The following is a 26,402-nucleotide window of genomic DNA, read 5'->3' as shown; positions in this document are numbered from 1 at the left end:
ATCAGGAATGAACTTTCCCTTTCCATGCAGAGAAAAGCCCTGAGAGGACAGGGAGGTTGAGAAGGGTGTGTATGTGTGTGAGTCTCTTCAGTGGTGTTCTGAGATAGGGTTCAGAGATCATTGGGTGAGGCAGGCAAAGCTGTGGCCTCATCTGTCTTTCCTTCGTGTGCAAGGATGTGGTCCAGAACCCCAAAGGATTCATGAGGCCTGGGTCCCAGATCAATCTGTTATTGGCCATGGGCCATATAACTGTCTATAAAAGGGGACTTGGATTCAAGTCCAGATCCTCTTCTGATCTGATTCTTTTGAAAAAATCCGAATGTGATCACATCACTTCTGGCTAAAACTTCCAAAAGCTTCCTCCAATTGCTCTAAGGATCAAGGCCAAAATCTCCACTGTAGCCTTCCATGATCTGTTCCAAGTCCTGGTCCTGGCCTCCAACTCTCCAGATACAGGCCAAACTCCTTCCTGCCCAGTGGTCCTCACACATGTGCTTTCTTGTGAAAGTAGCCCCTTCTTCATACTTATTATTCAACTTTGAGGTCTCAAATGTAATTTCCTCAAAGACGACTTTTTTTTAAGATTTATATATTTTGAGAGAGAGAGAGACAGACAGACAGCATGAGCACATGTGCTAGGGAGGGGAGCAGGGAGAGGAGAGAAGCAGACCCCCTGTTGAGCTCCTAGCCTGAATGTCCATCCAGCGACCCAAGATCATGACCTGAGCCAAATCAAGAGTCAGACACTTAACCGACTGAGCCACCCAGGCACCCCTCAAAGACTTTATTGATCCCCACTCCGCAACCTGGGCTCAGTTTGGGGCGATGTTCTGTCTTCCCAGCTTACCATAATTTAAATATTTGTGAAATTAGGTAACACTTGTCTTCCCAGTTAGACTACAAATTCCACAAGCAACATGTTCACTACTGTCACTGTAATGCAATATGTATTTCTCAAATGTCTGTACTTTATTCTAGGATACCCCCGACAAGAGGAGATCACGGGTTAGCATATAGACAGAAGCATTACACTACAGTCTAAACAAGCCCAAAGTTTAGCTTAAATGTCTTCTATTTAATCTCCATTAGACATATTCTAGAAAAGAGCTTGACCGTATTTAAAATGGAAATAACAGTTAACTGTAACTAGATGAAATGGAACTGTAATTCATAGCTGAAAGCAGCGGTTACTGAGGACAGCTTGGATATGAAAAGGTACACTCAGCAAGGACAGCAAGAGCAATGAAAAGACCTGTATTTCAAACTTGGCTCTCTTTCTAGCTGTGCCTCTTATGGCAGAGGTATAGTTAACCTGAGCCTCAGATTCATCAATGAGGGATAATAATTATATCTACCCCATTGGATATTGCTAGAATTAAACGAGATAATGGGAGTAAAAGGTACAAGGCACAATGCTTGGCATATAAGAAACGCTTAATATTAACTGTTACTAGTTCTTGGGATGTTAACAGAAACTTCTCTTTCCTTGGTCCATAGTGGCCCTCTCTGGATGTCCTGTGTTAAATGCAAGGAAATTACAGAAGGCTAAGACCCAGCCCAACCTCTCTAGGAGTCAAAACTCAGCCTTCTGCACCCACGGCAGACATGGGGTATGAGTTAAGGGAGGAAAATACTCCACGGAGTGTCTCACGCTTCATTTAATCTGAAGAATATTACAGGCTCTTCGTCTTCAGATATAAATTATAACGTTACAGAACAAGCAGCGAATTCAACAACTTAAAAACTCAGTTTACACGGTGTTAATTTCTGGCGACAGTCCTCCCAATCTGTCGTGTTTTTTTAAAAAGTCATCCCTGCCCCCATTCAGTAGACGTGCACCATGCCATAGAGGAACGTCCAAAACAGGACGTAGGTGAACAGGCCTCCGATGAGACCTCCTGTAAAGAGGGGTCTTCGTGATTTAAAGTATTTGTTCCACCTCCTTCCCGCTTTGAGAATTAAGAGCAGGGAGAGCAGGATGGAGGCAAGCAAGTAGAAGATGAAGCCGTAGAGGCCGGTGAGGCCGAGGATGCCGGCCGTGGCCCCCGACAGAGCTGACACTGAGGTCCGGCAGTAATCCAGGACGGCGGCGTTGCCTCGCACAGCTGCCTCGCTGATGAACGGCGGCCCTTCCCGCTTGGCCACCACAGCGGCCATCGCATTCGCCGGGGCTCAGCCTGTTTTTTCGCGGAGCTGCGGAGGAAACCAAGTTACAAGTGACCCCCAGAGCCTGGCGAGTTACGTTCACGGCGCCCCTCCCCCCGGGACTCCCAAGACCTCACACGACTCCTGGATCTCGGGCCTTCAAAAGACCCAGAGATTTGCGGGCTCGGGCCGGCCCACCCAGGCTCACCCAGTTACCTGCAACACGACGGCGGACACAGACACGTGGCGTTCCTTCAGACGGCCAGCGGCAGACAGTCGCTCAGCGCCATCTTGCGCGGGAGGTTGCTGGGAGGATCCACGCTGCGCATGCGCCAAAGCCTCTCTCTCGCCCCCTGACGCGTACGCCGCGGGCGCCCACCCCTCCCCCGCCTTTCTACGCTCCCTCCACTCCCCGCCTTTCTACGCACGCACTGGGACTTCCGAAAGCCGAACAGCGCTCCGACCGGTGACTGGCTGGGGCTTTGTTAACTATTCATGAAGGGGCGGCCCGAATCGGGGTGCCTTTGTTAACCCGGGAGGGCGCGGCTGCTGGGATTTTCGCTGCGGGCTTCACTGAGTTGGGCTTGGTTTCCAGATTGGGGTCGAGATGTCCTACGTCCCGGGCCAGCCGGTCACCGCCGTGGTGGTGAGTGCGCTCGCGGGCTTCTCTTGGTCTTGGCTTGCCCCCACTCTCCAGATAGGAAAACTGACACCCCAAACAGGTTGACAAAGCGTTGAACCCAGAGCTGTTGCAAACCTGCGGCCAGGGTTCCGGTCCCGGCTCTGTCCCAGCGGGACCGCGGTCTTCCCCAGCCAGGCAACAGAAATGGCTGGGACCCAAGCGCCCCGGAACACCCGGAATCGCGATCAGATCCCACGCACTACCGCCACCTTGTTGGACTCCATCCAGCCCGCAGGGGCGGGAAGGACCGAGGAGAAAGTCCCCAGCTGTAGGAGTATCGGGAGAGCGCCCCCTTCCCGGCCCGAGTCCCCAGCTGGGTAGCTGCGGGGGGCGGGCGCCAGCCGCGACATCCGTGAGTCGAAGCCTTTGGAATGAGGAAATGCTTCCTCCCCTGCAGGAGACGCCGCCGCCACCGCCGCCCAGAGGGAGATTTCTGGGGTGGAGGTGGCCGGGGCCTGACTAGCAGTCCCTTATCCCTCCTGTCCAGCCTTGCTTGCTTGGACCCCGCGCCGCCCGCTCCAGAGTGGAGGCGCACGCAACTGGCTCGCTCCTGCTCCAAACTTTTCCTGCCTCCCCAGCCCCTGGGACAATGTCCAGGTTCCCCGCCTGGCACTGAGGAGACCAGACCCTTTGAGGGCTAGCTCAGGTCCCTGGCTCTCCCCACTGGCTTGTCTCGGGTGCCAAATGCTATTAGAAAAGGTAAGGGGAAGAAGAGACTGGGACATCAGATTCAGACACCAGTGCCAAAGCTGAATGGGGCCAGGAGGCAAACTCCGAGGCGGAGGTGGGGAAACTGAGTTCCGGAAAGAGGTCTGTTCCCGTTCAGCCCTAAAGGAAGCCCTCAGGAAGAACCCAGATCTCTCTGAGAAGAGATGCCTGCTGGGTAGGCACTGTGTCAGATGGAAGTCCCAGTCCTGAAGCCACGGGACAGACTGCAGTATCTCAGATGGGTGTGCAGGGTAGTCAGGCGGTGACAGGGTGTGAAGCTACTGACTAAAGTGTCCTGTGAGGTTGACCTTAGAGAACCAGCTCTAGCCTTAGCTAGTAAGAAACATTTCTGCACCTGCAGACAGCTGTCCTACGCTTCACCCTGACTGCACCAACCTTGCTTTTCCAGACCCCTAGCTGCCTCAAAGAGGGCCAGGTTTGCTTCTTAGATTTGGGGTGGGGGGTGGAGAGATGGGGCGTGGGAAAGGCAGTGTAGGGGAAGCACAAGAAAGGGGCAGTTACCTGCCTGGTAATCACCTAGTAAGTCTGGGAGAGGGCCTTGTCTTCCAGCCTAAGGGCCTGTACTCCCCTCTAATTTTGAGGGTGGGGCAAAGGTGTGCAAAGGTGTGTGTTGGAGGAGGTGGAGCAGGCCTGGAGGAGTTCACACTTGGGCACAAAGACCTAAGTCTAGTGGGCTTCCGGAGTCACACTTCCTGCTGCCCCTCTCTCCTGTCCTGGCAGGTCCTTTGGCCTTCCTCAGAACTCTAAGACCATGCCCTCCCAATTCTTGCTAACACTAGGAGTATGTCTGAAAGTGGTGGGTGGGGTCTTCTCCCTCTGCTGTTTTGGATTGGGGATGGGGTAGGGGTGGACTCCTCCCTAGTCCCTGCCTTATCCCATGTGATAAAAGGGGATACCCACATTTTGAGAATGTTAAAACCATTTTGGCTTCTCTGAACTGTGGCTTCATAGGTCCATTTGCCTTCTGGACACTTGCTTGGGTAGCTCCTGGCACTCCAAGATGCTTCTCCTTGTGTCCCCAGCTGAGAGTTGTGTTCAGCCAGGCCACTTGGCTGGGTGCTCCCCTTGACTCCTCTCCACCGCAAGCAGTCCTCAAGTCTGTTGATCTCACTTTCCAAGTAGTCACGTCCCATGTCCTCCACATCCCAAGGCTGGAAGATATCCATGTCCTCCTGAGTGCCCAGCTGGTCGGTCGTTCTAGCATCAAACCTGACCATGACCAATCTTATCCCTGGACTCCTGAGAGCCCTAGTAGGCCCAGAATCAAAGTTAGGTGTCCAAACTCCTGTCATTCCTTTCAAGGTCTGGTTGATCCAGATCAAGTCACTTTGTTTTTGTTTTTTTTTTTCTTCCTGTTAAAACTCAACTTTTGGGGTGGGGTGATCTGGTCTAGCCCCTACAGTCTGGTGATTGGAGGGCTCCTGCTGAGGGCTTTGAAAGGAGCCTAGCATTTTGGGGACCACAGCCGCAGAGTATGGTGGGAGAGCTCTAGAACCCTTTTCTGCCTCCTACATGCACAAGAGCAGGGTCTGGGCTTACAGACAAACCCCCTCCCTCTTGCGCGTGTACTCCACAGCCTTTTTAATCCGGCCTCAGCCTCACCTCACCTCCCACTTCTAGTCCTGTAGGGTACACTCATCTCATGGACATGTATCCATAGCACCTTCAAGCCTCTGCTCTTGTCCCTTGGCCAGGACCGCACTTCCTCTTCTTTCTGTGCAAGTTTGAACTTCTCTGCTTTTCTGGAGCATCTTTAGTCTTGTCCTTGACAGGGGTGGCTCAGCAATGAGCTGCCTCAACAAGGAGTACCTGCAGTGTTTTTTTTTTTGTGTGGTTTTTTTTTTTTTTTTTTTTTTTTTTTTTTTCAGGGCCTGACCCTTCTGCCCTGTGTGGTCCCTCCCCTGGGACACAGGCCCCCATCTATAGCAGCACAGCCTCCTGGCTCTTGGACCAGGAGCTTAGAGTACGTATTGACTAAAGCTGGTGCCTGAGACTAACAGGAAGGTCACAGAGGCTAGGACAGAAGGTTCCATAGGTCAGTTGTTGTGGCTGAGTTCTGAGTCTCAACCTTACCCCGCCCCAGTCTCCCAGTTTGGTGACCAGCTGGAATTCTGCAGAGGGCCTTGGGCTCCACCCTCTTGGCCTGGCTCTGGGCTGGGCCAGCAGCCTGAGGCTGCTGCTGGACATAGACCAGATTCATTGTCCACATACCCACCTGCCCCCACCCTGTTTTTTCCTTTGCCAGCAAAGAGTTGAAATTCACAAGCTGCGTCAAGGTGAGAACTTAATACTGGGCTTCAGCATTGGAGGTGGAATTGACCAGGATCCCTCCCAGAATCCGTTCTCAGAAGACAAGACAGACAAGGTGAGGGGGACCAGGGTCCACTGGGAACAAAGACCTGAGATGGTGGGTCTCTGCTTCCTGGGCCTTCATGGAAGGAGCAGAGCTCTGTCTTTCAAACAGTCCTAAGAAGGTTTAAGAAATGATGAGTAGGGATGGGGGTGGGAAATAGACCTCCCAGCGCAGGAGGAACAGGAACAGGCCAGCAGCAGGGGCCAGAGCATGGTGGGGCAGCCCTGTCTTAGCACAGCCTGTGTTGGGGGCAGACTTGGTGCTGAATCAGTTGGATGGCTGGGAATTTGCCATGCTGGGCTTTGCTCTCCGGATAATGGGCCAGTCCAATGACACTGGGGCTGGACCTGGGCTGCTTTTTTCCAGGGCATTTACGTCACACGAGTATCTGAAGGAGGCCCTGCTGAAATTGCTGGGCTGCAGATTGGAGACAAGATTATGCAGGTAACACATGTCCCAGAGGAGGAAACCAAGGCTTGGGCCAGAGGCTCTGGGGTGCCAGAAGCACTAGGAGTCAGGGGCTACCTTTGCCTCCTGGGGAACCTGGGAAGCTCACTGAAGCACTTTGGAGCACATACTGGAGTTGCCCCCAGAAGGGAGTGGTCTCTCTCTTCTGTGTGCCTCCATTGTGGCGCTTGGGATCCCCCAGCCCAGAGACATCAGCTTGGGAGACTGTTTGGGTGGGCCAGGACCCCAAAGCCCATCCTGCTTCCAGATCCCAGAGGGCAGAGAGCTGAGGTAGGCTGTCTTTTCTCCTTGGACCAGGTGAATGGCTGGGACATGACCATGGTCACGCACGACCAAGCCCGGAAGCGGCTCACCAAGCGCTCGGAGGAGGTGGTGCGCCTGCTGGTGACACGGCAGTCGCTGCAGAAGGCAGTGCAGCAGTCCATGCTGTCCTAGCAGCCCGCCATGGTCCCGGACTTGGGCCTGCCTGCCTACAGTGACACATGTCCACGCTCTGTCAGCACCTCATCCTGGCTTCTGCTAAGTACTGGCCCCTGGCTTGGAAGGGCCAGAGCTGGTCCCAGAGGCGTGTCCCTGGGACCTGACCCAGCCTTCCTTCCCCACCTCCCACCACTATCAGTCTGTTGGCCTCCCCAGACCCTGGGGCTGTCTGGCCTTAGCAGTGCCCAGATGGGTAGGAGGCTGGGGAATGCTGGGTGGGGCCAGCCTTTCCCACACTGAGCCCTGGCTCTAGGGATTGGCCTTGCCCCCATGTCTCAGCTCTGCAGTGACTATACCCCATGTTTTTTTCCTGCTTTCCCCAGCAGGGACTTGACACACAGCCAGAGACACTACAGAAGTTCGTCTGAACGGAAGCCAGGCAGGCTCACAGTTTACCCCATGGCCTCCCCAGGGTTCACCTGCTTACAAGATTTAGATGAAGTCCAAGGCTGACATTTCAGGGCAGTTCTCAGGATTGCCAGTTCCTTCTATACCTGTGGGTTTAACTTTATATTTTTTTAATCACAACTTTGATACAGAAGCATTTTTACCTTACTATTTGGAGATGCCAATTCTACTTTTGAATTTAGCTTACTAAATCACATATGGGAACAACAGCGTTGCTTTGGTTCCTGTGGAAATGGGGTAGTATGAAATTGCCCCGTGCCTGACATCTTGGGCCCAAATAAACAGTACTGGAATTTACAAGGGGTTTTTGCTGAGGCATGGGGTAGGGACGTCTAGGGGTGGATGGCAGCTACTCCAAGTAGTCCAGTACTCCAAGCTTTGGTGGTAGGGCTGACCAGCCTGGCCCCCAACCACTTCTGAGATGAAGCCCAGCTGATGCCAGGCCTGCCTGTTGCTGTGTGGCCAGGGCCACATCTGTGGGAACATCTGGGAGCCACTGCACTGGAAGTGGGGTGGAGAACTCTTCACGTCCCCTAGCTTGTGCCCCACTTGGGGCACTAAGGGGTTCATGGGAAAAAATACCTGTCCTCTACGACTCTTGAGAGCATACAGTTTATCACAGACAGGAGTGCAGCTCCACATTTCCAGAGGCTGTGATCAGATGAGATGTGGGTAAGTTGGGAGATTACCAGGGCCTCTGCCTGGCCCAGTACAAATGCCACCCCCCAACCCCCGCCGGCACTGTGAGAGTGCCCTTAACCCATCCAACCCATGCTCATAACCCCAGCTTGAGCAACATGCCCTGTACAGACATAGTACCCACACGACCTACCTGGCCCTGAGCAGGCAGGCATCTTGCACTACCCAAGAGGCTTCTCCGATGAAGTGCCCCATCAGCATGCAGCCAGCTCGCCATCACTGTGTAACCTACCCATGTGTTTCCTTACCCAAATTCTCCCCAAGTCCTAAGGATTGGTTCTTAAGCCAACATACCTGCCTCCCACATCTGGTAAATGCTCAGTGTGCACAAAGGAAACAAATCAGGTTTTAATTAAGGATACAGGCACCTCACATTAATCTTGCAGTACAAAGTCTGAGAGTGAACTGACAAGGCACATCCTGGGACCCTCCCCTCCTGCCACAGGAAGGATAGCTGCCTGGGAGAAGAGGGAAGGAGGTTTGGAATAAGGGCTGGGCCCATGAGTTGTATGTGAAGTGGTGTCAAGTCCTTAAGGGAGGCTCCTGAGTAGCCAAAAAATTGGTGAGTCTCAGGTAGGTGTCTGGGGTAAGTGAAGGAAGGGTCCAGCCTCTCCCCTACATGGGAACTACTCTCACCATTTGGTAGGTCTTACTGGCCTCTAAGGCACAGACTGGTATGTGTGTGCACGCACAGACGTGTCCTATACTCAGACACAAGATAAGGAGCAATTGAGGGGGTTTACATAGGGTCCCTGACTCTGGGAAAGTAGAGGTAGGCAGAAGGTGGAGAAATTTAGCCACTCAGTTCAAAACATCCCTCCAAAAAATCCAAAAGGGGGTAGTATGGTAAAGATCCAGAGGGTCTGGGCATAAGCCTAGCTCAGAACCAATCTGTTGGGCACCTCAAGGCTCTGAAATCCAGTTTCTTTACCAGACCCTAATCTGGGCCGCCTGTGATATGGTTGTGCGTGTTGAATTATGTAGCATGAGTTTCAGGAAGGTGGATGCTCAGAGCATGTGGCCTTCAGAGAAGGGACCCCCCCTACCAAGGCCTAATCCCAAAAGTCCTGTCCCCTCTGCCACCAGCACCAGCACCTCTGAGTCCATTGGCCACACCAACTGGCTGCTTGGGTCTCTGGGAACACACCAGTGGCATCAAAGCACCCGTGGCTCACAACTGCGGGATCAGTCCTTCAAGCTGCTCCCAGAAACACTGGTCACTTAGGTCAAGGCCTTCGGCTCCAAGCTCAGCACCCAATCCTGCCTGGGACGGCTGTCAGAACCCCTGTGTGCTGCCTGAAGCCTTAAAGAAAATAGAGACGGCGGCATCAAGACGCAGGAGGGCCAGATACCCGGCTGGCAAGGCCTGGGAGGGGCCGTCAGTGGTGTGGTTTTCCATCTCAAAGCAGAGTCAGCCATCTGTCTCAGAGGGAGGCTCCTCCCAGCCTGGCCTGGGACAGTTCTGGCTGAGGGCAGGCTGGTTTGTGTGTCAGGTGTTTGACCTTGAGGAAGAGAGCACTTGCAACACTGTCAGCACACTGAGCCAGCCCTGCGCTCCAGGCTCTGCCCCAACCTTCCTGGTGGGCACAGGACCCGGGGCCATTTATGCTGGGGTCCCTGGGTGCTAGTTCAGTTGGTCATACCCTGGTTTATTTCTGTATAAGCAGAAGTGCTGAATGAAGAAGATCACATCGAAGAAGATGGAGAAGATGCCGAGTCCAAACTTGGTTGGGTCTCCGAAGATCAGTGTCCACTGGTCTGTTAACAGCCACAGGGGACAGAGTTTGGTTTTAAGTTGGCAGCTCCCGAAGGAGCTGGAGGATGTGGGGGCTGCGGGGTGATGGCAGGGGGCGGGGAGGAAGGTGTCCTCATCTGCCCAGGAAACCACAAATCCTCCCACTGTAAAGCCCCTTAGGTGAGTCTCACCCCTGAGTACTGGGATTGGATCAGATTCCTAGGCTGAAGGGCTGGGGGTGGATGGGGTGGAGAGGTATCCTAGGAAGCCTGGCCCCCACCCTGTGCCTTCAGCCCACCAGATGGGAAGGCAGTCTGCTGGCTGACTCACCATTGTTGTAGGACTGGAGGAACATCTGGAGGAGGCTGAAGCTGCCCCCAGTGAAGTCCAGAAGCACGTTACCAATGCTCCAGCCCTCAGTGCTTTTGTAGTAAAAGTTCATGTAGGCCTGGGTCAGACAGAGGACAGCAGTGAGGGGGCTGGGTGGCCGCCTCTTAGACCTTGTGACCATCACTCCAAACAAGAACAGCTCTAATTCCTCCCACTCATGTGCCCAGGCCTCAGCATCAAGGAACACAGTGACCTTTGGGCTCTGACAAGTCCGCCAGCGGACAGAACAGTATGGGCAGGTCCCTGTGTCTCATGTTGGCACATAGCAAACAGCTCTCCTCCTCTCACCCCTGCACCTCACAACTGCAAAGGAGGGGGAGATGTTGCTTCTCCATCTTTATCCTTCCCTGTTCTGGGATGAGACCCTATCCTGGTTTTCTAGCAATTGATTTTTCTTCTCATTTCCAGTGAAGGTGAAACCCAGCCTGGACTTCATGTTGTGCTTATGAATATGGGCTGGGGGTCAACTGCCTGGTCTGGGATCCCAGCTCCACCACCGCAGGGAGGTTATCTTGGGAGTATTATCTTGGCAAGTTCTAACCTCAGTTTTTTCCCATCTGTAGAGTGGACTTGACTACCACCTCAGCTCTGGCTGGGCTCTGGAGACTGCATCTCAGGCTTCCTAGGTCTAGTTGGGGAGGTCCACTTGGACATCCCCCCACTTTCTACTGCCACTGCCCCACATCCTTCCTCCACTGCCAGAACCCTCTGGACTTCTCTGACTGGGGCAACTTCCCTATCACGACCAAGAGGAAAGGTGTGGCCTCCGTAGTGGGTCTTCTCCCAGGTCTTCTCTACCTATTAAGTCCCCTTCTTCATCCTCTTCCACCCTCTTTCATGCTTGTGGCCACCTCTCCAGTCTTGGGACAATTCTAGACATCTCCAAATGGGGCTCCTGCCTCCTGAGTTGACCAGGCCCAAGCCTTCCCACACTCAGGGACTGTGGCCCTACTTCCCTCAAGACCTCCCTCCAACCCCAACCATTCTGAAGCCTTCTTCCCTAGCCCCCTAAGGCCTGACCCTACTTTTTTTGTATTTTAGAATACATTTTTTCTGGCCCTACCTTTATAGCTTCAACAATGCTTCTTGCTGCCTCCCGTACTTCTCTGCCTATGCTGCTGTGCAGGTTGCCCCTGGCCTAGAATCCCCCTCCTCTCTTGCCCACAAAATTAAGTCCTGGTCATCCTTAAGAGCCTGGATCTGTTTCCATGCCCTCCAAGAGACATGCCTTGGCTCTTGGAGGGCGTGGATGGATGCGCTCTTTCCTGAACCCATGAAATACAAGGTTCTCTGCACTGGGGAAACTGAGAAGGAGGCTCCTCCATGGGTAATGGCGTGAGTTATGGGAGGCCCTAGATTCAGCGGTGGAGCCCACCACTGGCAGCTACTTCACACCTCCCCCTGTCCTGGGCCATTTGGGCTAAGGGGGAAGTCATGTTGGACTTTTAGATCTCCGAATCTGAATAGGACCCAGTACTTGAGGGATCATGCTGAGGGTCCCTAAGGTGTATCCTGGGTGGGACCTCTGAGCAAAACCTCTCTGGATGGGATACTGGGCTGCCTCCTCTCACTGGCTATTTCCCAAGTCTCCTGCCGCTGCTTGTCAGGGTTATCAGTTGTAGCAATGGTGGGCAAGGGTGGTGGTGGGGGGGCGGGGAAGAACTGATGTCCTTAGGAAAGACCGGGATGGAGAGACAAGGGACCTGCACAACCTGACTCTCAGAGCTGTGCAGGAGTACAGAGAAGTCTCTACTGACCCTAAGGCGACTGCTGGCCCCAGGGAAGGGAGCAGTGCTTACTGCCGGATTTCTGCTAGGCCCCGCTCTGGCTGGACTCAGGACTTCCACTGCAACTTTCCATTCACATCTCCACACCCCAGCTACAAGCTGCCCCATGGGAGCAGAACCTGCACCCTGTCGTGCCTCCCACGCTAATGGCCACATGAAGAGTAAGGAAGGCCCTGGAGGCACCTGCGGAAAATACTTGACCAGCGTCACTGCGAGCTTGATGTAGGAGAAGCAGAAGAGAAACTGCAGCCATGTGATTACCCCAACTGCAGCCAAAATCATGGTGACGAGCACGAAGACCCATGAGAGCACCAGGAAGCTGATGGTAGGCCAGGACACATGCTGGTTGCCTTGCTGAGGATGACAGAAGCAAAGGGAGTAGATGGTAGGGGCTGGGGTGGGGGCATAGAGAGCCCAGTACCAGTCACACCCTGGTCACTCTCAGGGTCTATTTCAGTCCTTTTTAGATTTTCCAGAGCTCATTTTCTTCTTGTTCCCACATTGCAAAGCTGGGTGCCTCTCAGAGGCCACCAGGAGCTGGGAATGTGGCCTGCAACACACGAGGCCTGTGCCTCATTCCATGATCCAGGTGGAGCCTGATCACCTCTAGAACCCATCCCTCACCCTATCTTGCCCCAAAGCAGGCCTTCACCCAGCTTCACAGCAAAAGGTAAAAAAACCTAGAAAGTTCGTGAAGGCAAGAGCCAAGCAGTCCCTGGCTGACCTTGCAGGTGCAGAAGGAGCTCCCTGAAGAAAGCAGTGTATCCACAGGCAAGTGAGACAAAACGTACCTATTGGTCTGAAAATTGCCCTAATGGTGCCTTTCCCTGCTGAGACGCCTTCCAGCAAAACAGCCCTCCAGCAATACAGCTGAGGCCAAAGTTTCTTCAGCATGGCAAGCAGACCCCTCGGGAGCCTGCTCCCCTCTCTGGGACCCTGAGCCCCAGCCATACCCATTTGCTCATAGTGACTTTCACTGCCCCTTGGCCTTCACAGTTTCGCCCTCCAGCTGGGGCTGCCCCACCCTGGCCTCTTCCTCGTCACCATGGCAACATCACTTACACTATGGACCACAACTCCACCCCACTTCCATGCTGCCCTCCTTCCCTGCTCCTCCCTGGCCCTGGCAGGGCCTCCAGGAGCCGCCTGTGTCCTTCCCTCCTGCTCAGCTCTCAATGTGATAGGTCATGACCGCCTCTCTGTGTCCTTCACCCCAGACCTGGGGTCCTGAGGGCTCAGGTTCATGGGTGTCCCCGGTACCCAGCACAGGGCCAGCTCTATTATCTCCATCTCAGTGAGTAGACGCTGAGTTTCTATGTCTTCCGTAAAACGAGAGGAGTGGGGAGCAGGTGGTAGGGGGTGTTGGCCTAGGCAGCCCGAGGTGGGGTGGGCACCGGATTCATCTCTCACCTCATAGAGGAAACACTGCACCATGACAACCAGGGTCAGGGCGACTGCGTGCAGACTGAAGAAGACATCGTTACTGTCCACAGGGTTCACTCCATTGGGATATTTGAGGAAAAACTGCTCCTGGTTGAGGGGTTGGGAGAAGCTTGGGGGTGAGGTGCAGCCCGGCTACCCACCAGGTTGGGCCGGGCTGCAGTGGGCAGGCAGTGCCATACCTTAATGGAGGGTACCCAGAGGAGACCAATGTTGAACACGCTGTAGGCCACGAAGCCTGTCAGGTTCAGGGCCACGAAGTCAAAGCTTAGACCAACGACACTGTGGCATGGGAGCAATGAAGAGAAATCAGGGCAAAGGGTGAGACTGGAGGGAAGAGAGGGGACAGAGCTTCCAGCACAAGGGGAGGAGGGCCCAGGTCTCCCAAGGACAGCACCGCCCTCAGGTGCCCTCTGCAAACCCCAGTCAATGCCACCCAATCTTGCCGTCTTGGGAAACAGTTTCCTTCCTCCGTCCCGCCCTCCCTCGTCTCCTGCCTCTTCAAGTCCTGGCCCCACAGGGAAAGTCTTGGAGGCCTCCTCCAGAGAGGAAGCATCTTCTTTCCTGGCTCCCAGCTCAGCGGCCCCCTACAAGGCCCATTTGGTAGAGGTGACTCAAAAGAGCTTGGGATCCTTGCTGCGCAGACACACAACTCTAGGCCCACTGTGTCTTTAAAGTCAGGGTGGGGCGGCTTCACCTCCAAGGCTGAAGGACCCAGCCTGGCCCTGCTGCAAGACCTGACACTAATTCCTCCAGGGCTGGGTGGACCAAGAACAGAGCAGATGTGGTGGACTGCCCCCAACCCTGCCTATTCTTCCCTTCCTGAAAAGCCCCATTTTGTTGCTTTCACACAGAGGAGCTGAACTGGGCCACAGAACAAACGCCCAGAGCTTCATGTCCTGCCGCAGGCTCTTAGAGCTTTCACACTGGACACTTTCTAGAAAGGGCAAGAAGAGAGAAGAGCAGAGGAGGAAAGCCTGAGCCCATGCTGCCTACAGCCTCTCTGGAATGCCTCCCATCTTACTAGCCTCTAGCGACTTCACATCAAGCTTAGCAGGTTACCTTTTCCGCCTCCAGTTGGTGATCACCTGCGGGTAGAAGGAGATGGACCAGGCCACAAAGTAAATCCAGCCAATCACCTGGTTTATGGTGCTAACGACGTCACTGTGGATGACCAGGAAGCGGATTCTCGGGCTATAAAGAGTTTGGGGACTGAAATGAGCTGAGGCTGGGCTTGAAGGAAACACCCCTGTTCTTAACACTGCCAGCCTCCCATCTCATTGCATAAGGCCCACTTGGGCTGAGGTCAGCCTACCCAGTCTGGTTGGAATGATTTCCGTGCAGATAAACAGTAACTTGTCCAACATTTTGAGATGTCACTTGAAAAGAGGCATCTGTCACTCCAGGAGGCACCACAACCTGTTAAGAAACCTGAATTCAATCTGGTGCTACAGTTATTAGGACTTCAATGTCCAGCTCCAGGCTACACTCTAGGAATGATGAGACAGACCACACACAGTGCCTGCCTTAAGACCTTACCAGTAAGAGGGAGAAACACTGGACCAACTACCAGGGAAAGTGGGATAGCTCTTCTCCTCTTCCTAACTATGAGATCTCAGGCGAGTTATTCAAGCTCTGACCTCAGTTTACTCCACGTGTACATGGGGATGAAGTGTCTACCTTACAAGGCTGCTATGAATGGCGTAATGTCCATAAATACTATGACTGCTATTACTTCACTTCTTTTATAATGGAAGGCTCCTCAATGCCCACAAACGATGTCTGCCCCATGCCCAGTGTAGCTGCCAAGTGACAAAACAGAAGAGGTGCACAAAATAGCCACCTTCAGGGAGAGAGAACGTTTTCCCCTCCTTTCTGACCAATACTTATCAAAATCTCTCCTCTGAGAAATAGTACTTGGAGGCCTGCTTACAATATCTGATCTCCCAGTCCCCACCACCACCCCCCGACATTCTCAAATCTCTCAAGTGTGGCAGGGAGCAGAATGATATACCTTCCCTGAACCTTCTCCCCCACTTTGTTCCCTGGATATTGCTCTGGGCCCCAACCTCCACCCATACCACAGGCACAGTGAAGATGCAGCCATTAGAATTCAGTGGCTTCTTTATGAGGATCCCGGAAGATTTTTTTTTTTTTTAAAGATTTTATTTATTTATTTGACAGACAGAGATCACAAGTAGGCAGAGAGGCGGAAGCAGGCTCCCTGCCAAGCAGAGAGCCCGATGTGGGGCTCGATCCCAGGACCCTGGGATCATGACCTGAGCCAAAGGCAGGGGCTTTAACCCACTGAGCCACCCAGGCGCCCCCCGGAAGATGTTTTTAGCACTGGAAATCAGGGGGCTTTGGCAGAACAAGTGAAATGGTATAAGTGCCTGCCGCAAAGCCCAGAGTCCGATTCGTGGCCTGCCTCGTGCAAGCTACGTCCTCATTCCATGTACTACTCTTGGCTACTTTTTCTTATTTTTAACAAGTTTTTTTGGTAATGTTGTTTGTATATTTGTTAAGTGGCCACTAAGTCCCTTTAGGAACTAGGCAGGAAGAAAACCGGTCAACTGGAAATCAACGGATACAAGGCAGAAGGAAATAGTAACTATCACTATCTTTTTTTTTTTTTTTAAATTATTAAGCTTTATTTTTAAGTAATTTTTTTAGAGAGAGCGAGAGAGAGCATGTGCGTGCCAAGTGGGGAGGGGCAGAGGGAGAAGGAGAGAAAGAATCTTAAGCAGGCTCCACACTCGGCATGGAGCTTGACACGGGGCTTGATCTTAAGACCTTGAGATCATGACCTGAGCTGAAATCAAGAGTCAGGCACTTAGCCGACTGAGCCACCCAGGCACCCCAAGAAACTTTAAGAACAGTTTTAGGTCTACAGCAAAATTTATCACTATTTTTTACTAAGTGCTTTCTTTCTACATGCCAGATACAATTCTAGAAATTTTATACTTGCTTTTACTCCTCACAACCCTGTCAAGTAGACATGACTAATGTTACAATTATGTCTACAAATGAGGACTTGGTGCTGTATTGGGTGGAGTACCTTATCTGAGATTCCTAGACTGCCTGACCCCCAAATTCTATCTAGTGGTTTCCAAAGGCACAGGGAGTAGACAGGAGTGCTTAGAGCTGGATGGGGGCGCCGTACAGGTTGGCCCCCAAAAAGCGGGTTGGCGCCCGTACAGATCATTCTATAACTGGATTTGACTCCCACTATATAATTTTTAAAAAAATTATAGTTGACATACAATGTTATCCACCATTAAAGTTACATAAAAATGAATCATAACATATGTGCAGAAAAGTACACACATCACAGCTTGATGAAGTAACAACCACAAACCAAGATCAAACACACAGGTCAAGAAATGGAACACTTCCAGCACTCCAGAAGCCCTGTTCTACTCCTTTCCAGACTCACCTGATCCGCAGGGGAAACTGCTGTGCCGACCAACACTATAGATTGGTCTTGACTGTGTGTGCACTTTAGGCACAAGGAAGCACACAGTGTGGGCTTCTCTGAGCCAGGCTTTCCTTGCTTAAGATTACGTTTGATTTTTACTGGCCCTAAACTAGGTGATTGCATCATTCCTCAGACTCTAAATTTTATCTGTGGATCAAACCAGACCTCAGCTGGGTGCTACAATCTGCTGTGAGAACCAATGGCTTTTCTTACCCTACGGCAGGCTTCGTGCCCCACGGCAGGGGAAAGTTGAGAGAAATGGCTCTAATGAGGTGTGCTGTTCACTAGAGGGTGAGACAGAACTGCCTCCCACACAAGTCCCTTCTGGGTTGACGCCCTTTATTTGACCACATGCTTCAGTACTGTTTTCATGCTAGGGGCCTCAGAGCCAACCTGTAGCCCATCTCTGCAACCACACAGGGCCTCATGACGAGCTACGTAGTTATCCCTGCATCTACCTTGTCTATTTTTTTTTTTAAACTCTTGTTTTTTCTCTACATTGCTGCCTTCCCTACTGATATTTTTTAATCTAGTCAGTTAGTAATTGGCTCAAATGTTGGTAAGGTAGGAGCAATGTGTATATTAACAGGTGAATGCATAAGGGCTATGAATAGTTATCGTTAGCATTTGGCCTCAGTTTTTTGGAAATAACTTACAACCAGTAGAACCTCAGAAGAGGCAAACTTCAGTGTGGGCCTAAATCATCTGGAGATCTTGCTCATATGCAGGTTTTGAATTAGCAGGTTTGGGATGGGGCCCACAATTCTGCATTTCTCATAGGTTTTCAAGCAGGGACAGTACTGCTCATCTGCCAATGCCCTCTAAGCAGCCAAGTTTTAGAAAGCCATCTTATTAAGAATTTCTTCTACATTCCCATTTTTGCCTTAAATTTCTTGCTACCACCCTCCTCATTCCAACTACATGGCATAAAATGCAATCCTCAAAGACAAACAAAGCCCAAATCAGAGATTTTTAGAATTATGGAACGGGAGCAGCCCATGGCATAAAAACAAGGTGGCCTATTTTGAAAAGCACTTACTTAAAAACTGTTTTGTTACCCAACAGTTAAAATTCATTACTTACTTCATCGGGGAGCTCAAGGATAGTAACATTTTTTGAACGAAATGTGATTTGAAAAGTGATCACCAAGGTTGCATTTAATGGATGCCTGTGGAGGATAAAAGTCTGATTACTGCTGAGAAGTTGGACACTGTGAGATCTCAACCAATCCTCTGAACTTCACATCGGGCATGTCACTGCTCAAGCAATTAGGGATTTTGGGTCTGTCACTTCTCAAGCAATTACAGTTAAGTGCTCTGTGCTAGGCCCTGAGTGGTCGTGGTGGGGTCCTTGCTCCTAGGAGCTTTCCATCGGTATCGGGAGGTAAGAGGCCCACAGGGGCCAGAGGAGAGCATGAGAAGGTGGGGAATGGGTTGTGACTGCCAAATGAAGTGTCCAGAGGCCAACAGGACCATGCCATCTGTTCTGATAGAGAAGGCTTTCAAGGGCTTGGGTCTGAGCAGAGACCAGTGTGTCCCCAGAAAGCCAGGAGACATGTATGATGGGAGTAGCTGGTGGTGTCCTCAAGTGTGAATGTACAGACCTGGGGTTCATTTGGAAGGCTACGGAAAGCCACCTGAGGATTCTGGAGAGGGGTGATGTGGTGAGGGGATGGCTTGTCAGATTTATAAGGTGTCCATGTAAAGGGGTGGCAGGAGCTGGGACAGAATCCAAGTTCCTATCAAAGCTTTGGCTGGAGATCAGACTTCCCAGGAGAGGTGAAAAACGGGGAGAAGGGTAAAGAGATAAGGACAGGATTCTAGATCTCGGGGAATCCTCACGGCTGGGAGGCAAGAGTAGGGAGAAGCAGTGAAGGACAGGGAGGAGGCAGGTTCTCTAGCAGTCTATACTAGGTCAGTACCTCACAACTGAACCAGCAGATGTTAGCCAGTAAGACTCTCAGACAAGGCCAAGTGGGAGTGTTGCCATGAATGGGGTCCACCCAAAAAGGTCACTTCTGCTTTTGGAAGGGATCTTAGAACAGCTTAGCTCCTTGACCCTTGACCTTCAGGGCTCTCAGCAAATACTTAGAGCCTTGGAAGGGACTACTCTGAAGCATCAAATGCTGATCACTCAAGGTCACCTCAGCCAAGGAAAAGGTTCCTGAAACAAGGATTCATTGGCCGGGAGTGGAGAGACTCTAGGACATGAGTCTGCAGATCACCTGCTATCATGCTATCACCTTCCTCTGGCTTTTTTTTTTTTAAAGCTTATTTTATTTTCTCAGGACAGAAGGGACTTGATGACCTCATACAGAATATCCACTGGCCCTCGGGTTCCCTGGCTTGTCTTAAAGTGAAGGGGCAAAGGTATCATACTTGAAATATGAACAGAGCCAGGGGTCAGCCTTGACCTGGCCATGGGGTGAATGAACAAGAGTTGGGCCCAGGGACTTACTGAAGGGTGATGCTGATGTTAGCTGAACTTCCATTTTCCAGCTTCACAGTGGGAGGAACGGTGAGGTCGACTGTCGACTCTAGAAGGACCCAAACCAATGACAAATCATTAGGTCAGAGAACTTAGGCTCACAAGGAAGAACTGGGATAAGGATCCCCAATATCTGAACTCATGAGCTCTGACTCGGGACAACCCCCATCTTCTAGAACACATGGAAGTCCTGAGAGGATGGGTGCTGGGCCTGGAAACCTGAGCCTTCATTATGTTCTTTCTCCTTCTGCTGCCAGAGAGAGGTAGACATAGGCCCAAGCAGGAAACACTGTAGCTTCTTCTTCCCCACACTGAGAGGCTCTGAGGCTGAGTGACCCAGAGTTTTAGAATACTGGAGCCCAAAATGTCACACAGGAATTCAAGCATCAATCTGGGACCGAAAAATGTAGACTTGAACCCCCTCTTCAGATGGGAAAGCACTGGGGTCTCTTCTGTTCATGGAGCTAAAATGGCCCTATAGAACTGGTCCAGCCCTTTTCTGTACTCTCAGAGATACACAGGGCCCAGCTACCTTGTTTCCAAAGAACCCCTTTGGACTCTGTACTAACTTAGCCTAAGCCATTCACTGATCCCCTTCCTGAGGCTGACTATACTGGGGAGTGGGGGGAAAATGGTGACTACCACAGTCTCACTATCAGTGATTTCTTTTTGGCACTAAGGTGTTAATGCAGGATAAGGTAGACAAATAGGCCTTGGGAGTGAGGAGGAAGCAGGTTTGGGAGGCCAAATACCCCAGAGCAAATTGGCCATAGAACCTGAGTGAGTTAGCCTCTCCCTGACCTCTTCCTGTGTTCTTTGGGCAGCCCACACTCCCACCCCACCTTACTCCCAGGTGTACTCAAAGCCCCAGTCACCTGTCCACCTCACCTCCCTTACCTAAGGGCCTTCAGGGTTACACAAGGAATAAGGAGTGGTCATGAAGCTTGACAGGGCAGGAAGGGAGCCCATGGGAAAGGAGCTCAACTTGATTAAGACACTCCTTGTAGGGGGAACGGCTGTAGGCAGGGCCCAGGTTTCTATCCTCCTGGTTCTCTCCAGACAGAAGATCAAGAACTGAGATCAGAAGTTTTAGGTGTTCAGGTTGGAAGGGAACTTAAAAGTTCTGGATAAAACCTCCACTGTCTGATCCCCCTTTTCATTATTCCTACCTGGAAGTTGCTCTTCCTCTGCCTGAACATTTCTGAGAACAGTAACCTCATCTCCTGCCAAGGAATCGGCCAGCCTGGAACTTTGTCCTTCTGGGCCTTGCTCTGCTACCTAGGGCCTTGGAAGGCCACCTTCCCCACAACAACCCTGCACCACGAATGTGGACAGATGCAGGCTCTGTCATGTGCACTTGCAAGCCTCCAACAGGGAGAATCCCATAGTCTGAGGTCTCTAGTCTCGGCACTCTCCTTACATCTGCCTGGCTGGGTCCCACTGAGTGGGTATGTTCCCATGCTGGTCCTGGCAGAAGCAAAGCCTCTCAGAGCTGAGTGGGACGACCCCTCCCTCATGTGTAGCCTCAGGACCTGGAGGCAGCTTTGGCAACTCTGTCCCTTCTTTTTCACACTCTTGATAGCAACGTGAGGCTTTGTTCTGGGCTTGCACAGCTGGGAGGTGGTAGGACTTAAGGTCCCTATTGTTATTTTCTATCTAGAGTTGAGGACCACACCAGATAAGCAAAACCATTGACGAGACACTGCCCAGGACAGACAGTGATGCCAGGCAGCCCCCACATCTTTTGGGTAACCCATAACCTCGGGCCCAAAGGTTCTACTGGGCTGTGGTCATGGCAAGCTAGAGATCCGTGTGGCCTTTGCTCTTCCATATATTGCACTTTACAAGAAGAGGCTGTGAGCTCCTGAGAACCAGATCATGGACTCTTTGCTTTCCCCTCACTGAGAGTCCCTGGAGACAGCGGCACTTAGCAGCTGAGAGACTGGGCTCTGAAGTCACACGGTCCATCTGCCTTTGTCACTCCCCTGCTTCCTTCCTTCCTTGTTTATAACCTCTATGTGGGCCTTTTTCTTCACCTGTAAGGTGGAGGGAATGGCACTACGTACTTCACATGGCGCTGTGAAGATACAGTGTGATAGTGTTTGTGACACATTTCCTATGTGGCCTGAGTGCTGGCGACTGTTCTCATCAGGTAAACACGGCAGGACATTTTCAAGCTCAAGATGGCAGGCAGTTAAGAAACAGGCATCGTATCCAGGGAAAGTGCATTCTAAAGTTTGCCCTGGGGCAAGAGGCTCTGAAAACCATAAGAATTACCAAACAAGTCTTCATGAAACCACCCAAAGTTTCCCCTGAGGCAGGGTATTTTTAAAATTTTTTCTGAAGGAATACTTATTGGCACCTTGCACTGTGCTTCCCATCCCACCCACTCTGCCACACTGATAACCCATTCTCTAATTACTGTAACAGTGAGAGGTGGGTATTATCATTCCCAATTTGGATATAAGGAAACAGAATCCCCAGAGGGAAAGTGTCTTGCCCACACAGCTCAGAAATGGAGGAGGCAGGATTCAAACCCAGGCCTGTTGGGCCTGAGGCCGAGCTTCTCGCCACTAGGTGGCAGTGCCTCAAGATTCCACCCAGAGAAGTCAAGAGACTCTTCTACAGTCCTTGATGACCAATCCCCAGAGCAAAGAGAAAACAAGCAGAATGAGATTAGAACCCCAATTCTAGTCACTTGATTTTATGGTGTTTACATCATTCTTTTTCAATGACATTCAGGAAGGATGCAAAGAAATAAAACGGAGCAGGGATCCTGTGCAGGTCCCACCTTTGGGGATGACTTTTACCCTCTCCTGGGCCAAAGTTTCCCCTCTGTATAACTCAGGTGGTGGTGGCCAGATGCGCTCTTCCTTCCTGGGCTTTATCTAAAGCCTGACAGTGCAGCTGTGGCACACACCTGGGCCTCAGGCCCAGAGAATATGAACCAGCAGGTCTGGAGTGGGGCTCTGGAATTCATGTTGAGAAACACCAGGCTTCATGGTACCACCTTTCCTTTCTTGGAAATTGTTTATCCACAAGGTATGACTGCAAAGTAACATGACTGATTATTTGACAAATCTGGAAGAGCCGTCAAGAGGCCACATGACTGTTACGGTACCGCCACTGTGCACAGCTCTCAGGAAGCTTCTGCAGGATTTGTATTGTTTGTACAAGGGTCACTTGAAATCTTTAGTCAGGGATTTTAAGATATATTTGATTTTTTTAAAAAGATTTTATTCATTCAATAGAGAGAGAGAGGGCCCAAGCAGAGGGAGCGGAGAGGGAGAAGGAGGCTTCCTCTAAGTAGGGAGCGTGACCTGGGGCTTGATCCCAGGACCTCGGGATCATGGCCTGAGCCGAAGGCAGCCACTTAACCGACTGAGTCACCCAGGCACTCTGAGATATATTTGATTTTTGACAATTGCTAAGCTGATGATCAAAATAACTGGCCTGCCATCCTAGGAGTGTAAATACTTTCCATCCTTTTCATGGAAGAAATTTCAGCAATGTTTGGGCAGTGGGAGAATTGATAGAATGATATAAGCCTCTAATCTAAGGGCCCTGCTGCTCTCACAAACCTCAAAAGGATGCCCAAACCCCAAGGTATTTTTTGACACCCAGCCTGTGTTACGTGAGGCCCTTGCTGCACTTGGGCTGCTGCACCCTGTTGTCTCTAAGAGAAGGTTTTTTCATCTTACAAAGGGATGCTGGGAAGACTCCTCATGTATCTGAGCCTGACACAAGAACCAGGTGCAACAAGTTGGTGACTTCGTTGGCTTCTGCAGCATCTCCTAGGACCTAGAATTCCTTCTGTGAGGTCCACAGCCCACAGAGTTGTTGGAGCACCTCAGTTTGACTTTGGTGGTACAGGAAAGGTAACAGGGACCTCATGGAAGAAGGCCAATTATTTGCAGAATCATCTGGTTCCTTGTGAAAGTCCTGAACCCCATACCTGCGTCTGCTCCACCACCCAGTGGTCATTTGGCCAAGGAGCTGGCAGACACATGCAGGCCAGACAATCCTAAACCCTTGGCTATGAACAGGTCTGGCTACTTTGTTGCACCATCTCCCTCTTTACGAAGCTGATGACCCATTTCTAAACTCACCACACTTCTCTATGAGCTTCAGGGGAAGAAGGATAAAAATAATCAGCCAACTCCTTATCATGTTCCTCAATTTCAAAGAACTAGGAAGAAAAACAAAGAGCAAGAGTTCAGGTTAAGTTTGGAGCAACTCAGGAACAAATGGACAATATGCCAGCTGGAATCGAGGCACATAAAGGACGTTCACCTCACGCTTGTGACCTCATCATGCGCTTTGCATCACCAGCTCAGAGGTGACTGGGGGGAGGGGGGTGTGGAACACAGCTTTCTTTGACATGTGGAGCCATGGGCTCAGAAAGGCTAAGTGTGTTGTGTAAGGTTCCACTCTGAGGAAGTAGACAACTACTGATTTTTTCCCTCTTCACCTGCTTCTTGTAACTAGTTAACAAAAAGAAAGAATGCAGTTTCATTGCCTGGGTTTTTTTTTATGTTTGTTTGTTTTCAAAAAGTTATCCAAACTGTGGTCAGATATTTGACTTGGTGAACCTACGAACCCTAAGGAAAGTAATTGCATTCCTTGTCCTGGGACAAAAGCGTAACGGGCTAATGCCACCCAAGGACACCAGGTTAAGACTTTTTCATTTAACAAATGTCACCTCGCCAGGACTGGCAGGGATCACACATGATAGGAACCCAGTGAGTGATGAGTCCCAGATTAGCCCAGGGGAAACTCATTGGTTAAGTGAGGGAGATGTACTACATAACACCTATAACCCAGTGTACAGCAGATGAACCGCAGGTCGAGATGGGGCAAGTCAGCATGGATATCTCTAACTTGTCTGTACCTGCTGCCTTAGCATGCAGAGCCTAGACCCTCCCACCTGACAGCCTCTGGGGATTCCCGCAGGCACAGCTAGGAGAGGGCTGTGTGGAAACACCTCTCTGGTTTCAGTTTTCCCAAAAGGCCTCAAGACACCTCTTGATACACCCCTCCCTTCAAAGACGTCTTCCCGAGGACTCCAGCCTGCCTGATCTCTGCCTGTCCCTGTCTCCTCCAGGCGTCTGTCTTGTCTGAGCAGCTCCCTTTGATCTGTTAGGTCTTTATCTCAGGAGCTTTCACACCTGCTGGCACAGACCTCCTCTGTCTCTGGCCTCCTCTGGAGTCCTTGCCTTTGATGCTATATCTCTATGCTCTCTACCACCCACTTTCTGTACCCTGACCTGCAGGGAATTGGCTCTCCTGTGTCTGTGGAATGACCACAGGTCTCCCATTCACTCTTGCCACTCTCTTCTCCTCACACCTCCCTGTGTCCCTGTGTCCATAAGTTCAGGATTCAGAATGTCCCTCAGGGTAAAGTCTGGGTTTTCCTCCGGAAATCAGATATGAATCAAGCCTAACAAGCTCCTCTCTCATCCCGCAGGAGTGGAATGTGGACTGAGAAACTCCAATGTTTGGTCAGCAAAAGTCACCCAGCCCCAGGGGCTGAGATACCTTGGAGGAAAGACACCAGGACAGATAGACATTGAGAGGTAAGTTGATTAAAATGTCAGAAAAAGGTCAGAGTGATATGTATACACTAAAACTATGTCTTGTGAATGCTACAAGGTAGAAATGGGAGAATTTCATGACCATGGGCTCTGTCAGCATGGCCCTCTTCCTGTGCAAGTTCTATCTTCCAGGCTTTACTCAGATACCATTTTAAGAAGTCTCCCATTCTCAAACCACAAGTCCCAGGAGCAACCTGGGGTCAGGGGTTTCCAGCTGCTGTCAAGTATCTTACTTAATCATGACAACTGTTTTACAACCTGCAAGTCCTTGAGTCTCCTTCTCTTGTGAAACACAGAAAGTGACAAGAATGTGTGCCCTGCAGACAGACTGCATAGGTTTGAATCTGGGCTCCCCAAATGTTAATTGGGGGTGCTACTTAACCTCCTCAATCTTCAATTTCCTAATGTGAAAACAAGGGCAGTGAGATTACATCATGGGACTTAAATGAGATGAAATGCAAAACATGGCTTGTGGTTCTCCAAAGGGGGACAGTACATAAACTGATTAAATCAGTGTTATTAAAATTTCATGATGGTGGGAAGGAGTTCATTAGAAAAAAAAAGGTTGAGAAACAATGTTGTAAAATGATCATTACCGTTGCCTCGGGCACCTAGCAAGCTCTCATAAAGCACAGGTGATTATTTTTCTCAATTCTTTGAAAAGGGTAGGGCCCAGGCAGTTGTCCTACCTTCCTCAAGCCTGAAAGCCTCGGAATGCAGGGCGGAGTCTCATTCTACCCAGTCCCCCAGAACGCAGACCGGTGCTCAGCACACCAACGCGGGTTCGTGGAATGGGCTTTCCAGCATCTTCTCCCTCCAAAGTAATCTGCAAACTCTGCGACCCATATTCAGGTAGCAACTAACCCAAAGGCGGGGAGGGGGCTTCGGACTTGCACTAGGGTGGAGCCACCCACACCACCGCGGCAGCCCCGTGTCCCTTGCTTCCGCTCACCACCACGCGGGCCTTTCAATCTGGAGGCTGTCTGGTGTCTCGAGGCCGGGATTCCTGGTAGGTGATGGAACCCTGGCGCGGCTGGAGGGGGATTAGACATACCGCAAGATCCTCAACCGACTTACAGTGCCAGTCTTTAACCCTCTGGGGTTCGGCCGGGTAAATGGAGGGAGGCTGTTGGGGCCGCGCCGACTCTCACCTGAGATCCTCTAGGATCTGGGAACCGACCACACCGTACGCTGAATCCGTTTCGGACTGTACCCGCTTCACCCGGCAGCCGGACTTTGGGTGAGGGCGGGACAGAAGTCACCTGACTCCAGCCACCTGATTCTTGGCGATGCACTCTGGGAACTGTAGTTTAGTCTTAGCTCGACAATTGGGCAGGATTGGGGCTCAGCAGAGGGGCCTAGGCGCCTTGGCAGGGATGGGGGCTCGGGTGTGTGGGAGGCTTAAACCACTTTTGGGGACACAGAGGCTCTCGGAGCCCCGAGTGCCTGTCGGCGAACCCTGCGCCACTACGATGAGCGAGGCCGGGGAGGGAGGCCACTGTCCTAGAACGGCTGTCATGGGGAACT

The 26,402-nt window shown here is 51.4% G+C and overlaps 3 protein-coding genes and 1 long non-coding RNA gene across 5 annotated transcripts; 1 reads left to right on the top strand and 3 right to left on the bottom strand.

Annotated features, from left to right (window-relative positions):
• Window positions 1–1,643: 1,643 nt before the first annotated feature.
• On the bottom strand, window positions 1,644–2,484 carry EMC6 (ER membrane protein complex subunit 6). The gene is made up of 2 exons (XM_032849007.1): window positions 2,362–2,484; window positions 1,644–2,193 (listed from the first exon to the last, which is right to left on the bottom strand). Exon 2 carries the CDS (start codon window positions 2,155–2,157, stop codon window positions 1,825–1,827), a length of 333 nt encoding a protein of 110 aa, XP_032704898.1. The 5' UTR covers window positions 2,158–2,193; window positions 2,362–2,484; the 3' UTR covers window positions 1,644–1,824.
• Window positions 2,485–2,596: 112 nt separating this feature from the next.
• TAX1BP3 (Tax1 binding protein 3) lies at window positions 2,597–6,990 on the top strand. Its single transcript, XM_032849005.1, has 4 exons — window positions 2,597–2,791; window positions 5,802–5,921; window positions 6,276–6,353; window positions 6,675–6,990. The coding sequence occupies exons 1-4, from the start codon at window positions 2,753–2,755 to the stop codon at window positions 6,810–6,812; spliced, it is 375 nt and encodes a 124-aa protein (XP_032704896.1). The 5' UTR covers window positions 2,597–2,752; the 3' UTR covers window positions 6,813–6,990.
• A 374-nt stretch (window positions 6,991–7,364) lies between these two features.
• On the bottom strand, window positions 7,365–8,186 carry LOC116862002. The gene is made up of 2 exons (XR_004381580.1): window positions 8,098–8,186; window positions 7,365–7,916 (listed from the first exon to the last, which is right to left on the bottom strand). It is a non-coding gene; the product is annotated as an uncharacterized LOC116862002 (long non-coding RNA).
• A 107-nt stretch (window positions 8,187–8,293) lies between these two features.
• On the bottom strand, window positions 8,294–26,114 carry CTNS (cystinosin, lysosomal cystine transporter). Of its 2 annotated transcripts, none has more exons than XM_032849000.1 (12): window positions 26,027–26,114; window positions 23,391–23,470; window positions 19,252–19,330; window positions 17,878–17,962; window positions 14,632–14,735; window positions 14,379–14,510; window positions 13,499–13,598; window positions 13,287–13,406; window positions 12,060–12,230; window positions 10,030–10,147; window positions 9,608–9,722; window positions 8,294–9,267 (listed from the first exon to the last, which is right to left on the bottom strand). In XM_032849000.1, the coding sequence occupies exons 2-12, from the start codon at window positions 23,449–23,451 to the stop codon at window positions 9,186–9,188; spliced, it is 1,167 nt and encodes a 388-aa protein (XP_032704891.1). In that variant the 5' UTR covers window positions 23,452–23,470; window positions 26,027–26,114; the 3' UTR covers window positions 8,294–9,185. The 2 variants fall into 2 exon arrangements, with proteins under 2 accessions (XP_032704891.1, XP_032704892.1); XM_032849001.1 differs by having other exon boundaries at window positions 12,138–12,230.
• Between the last annotated feature and the right edge of the window lie 288 nt (window positions 26,115–26,402).

The sequence above is a fragment of the Lontra canadensis genome, unplaced genomic scaffold (genome assembly GCF_010015895.1).
Source record: "Lontra canadensis isolate GAN:19392208 unplaced genomic scaffold, GSC_riverotter_1.0 scaffold217, whole genome shotgun sequence".
NCBI classification, from domain to species: domain Eukaryota; kingdom Metazoa; phylum Chordata; class Mammalia; order Carnivora; family Mustelidae; genus Lontra; species Lontra canadensis.
Note: the sequence above shows the minus strand (reverse complement) of the source record. Positions and strands in the feature narration are given on the sequence as shown.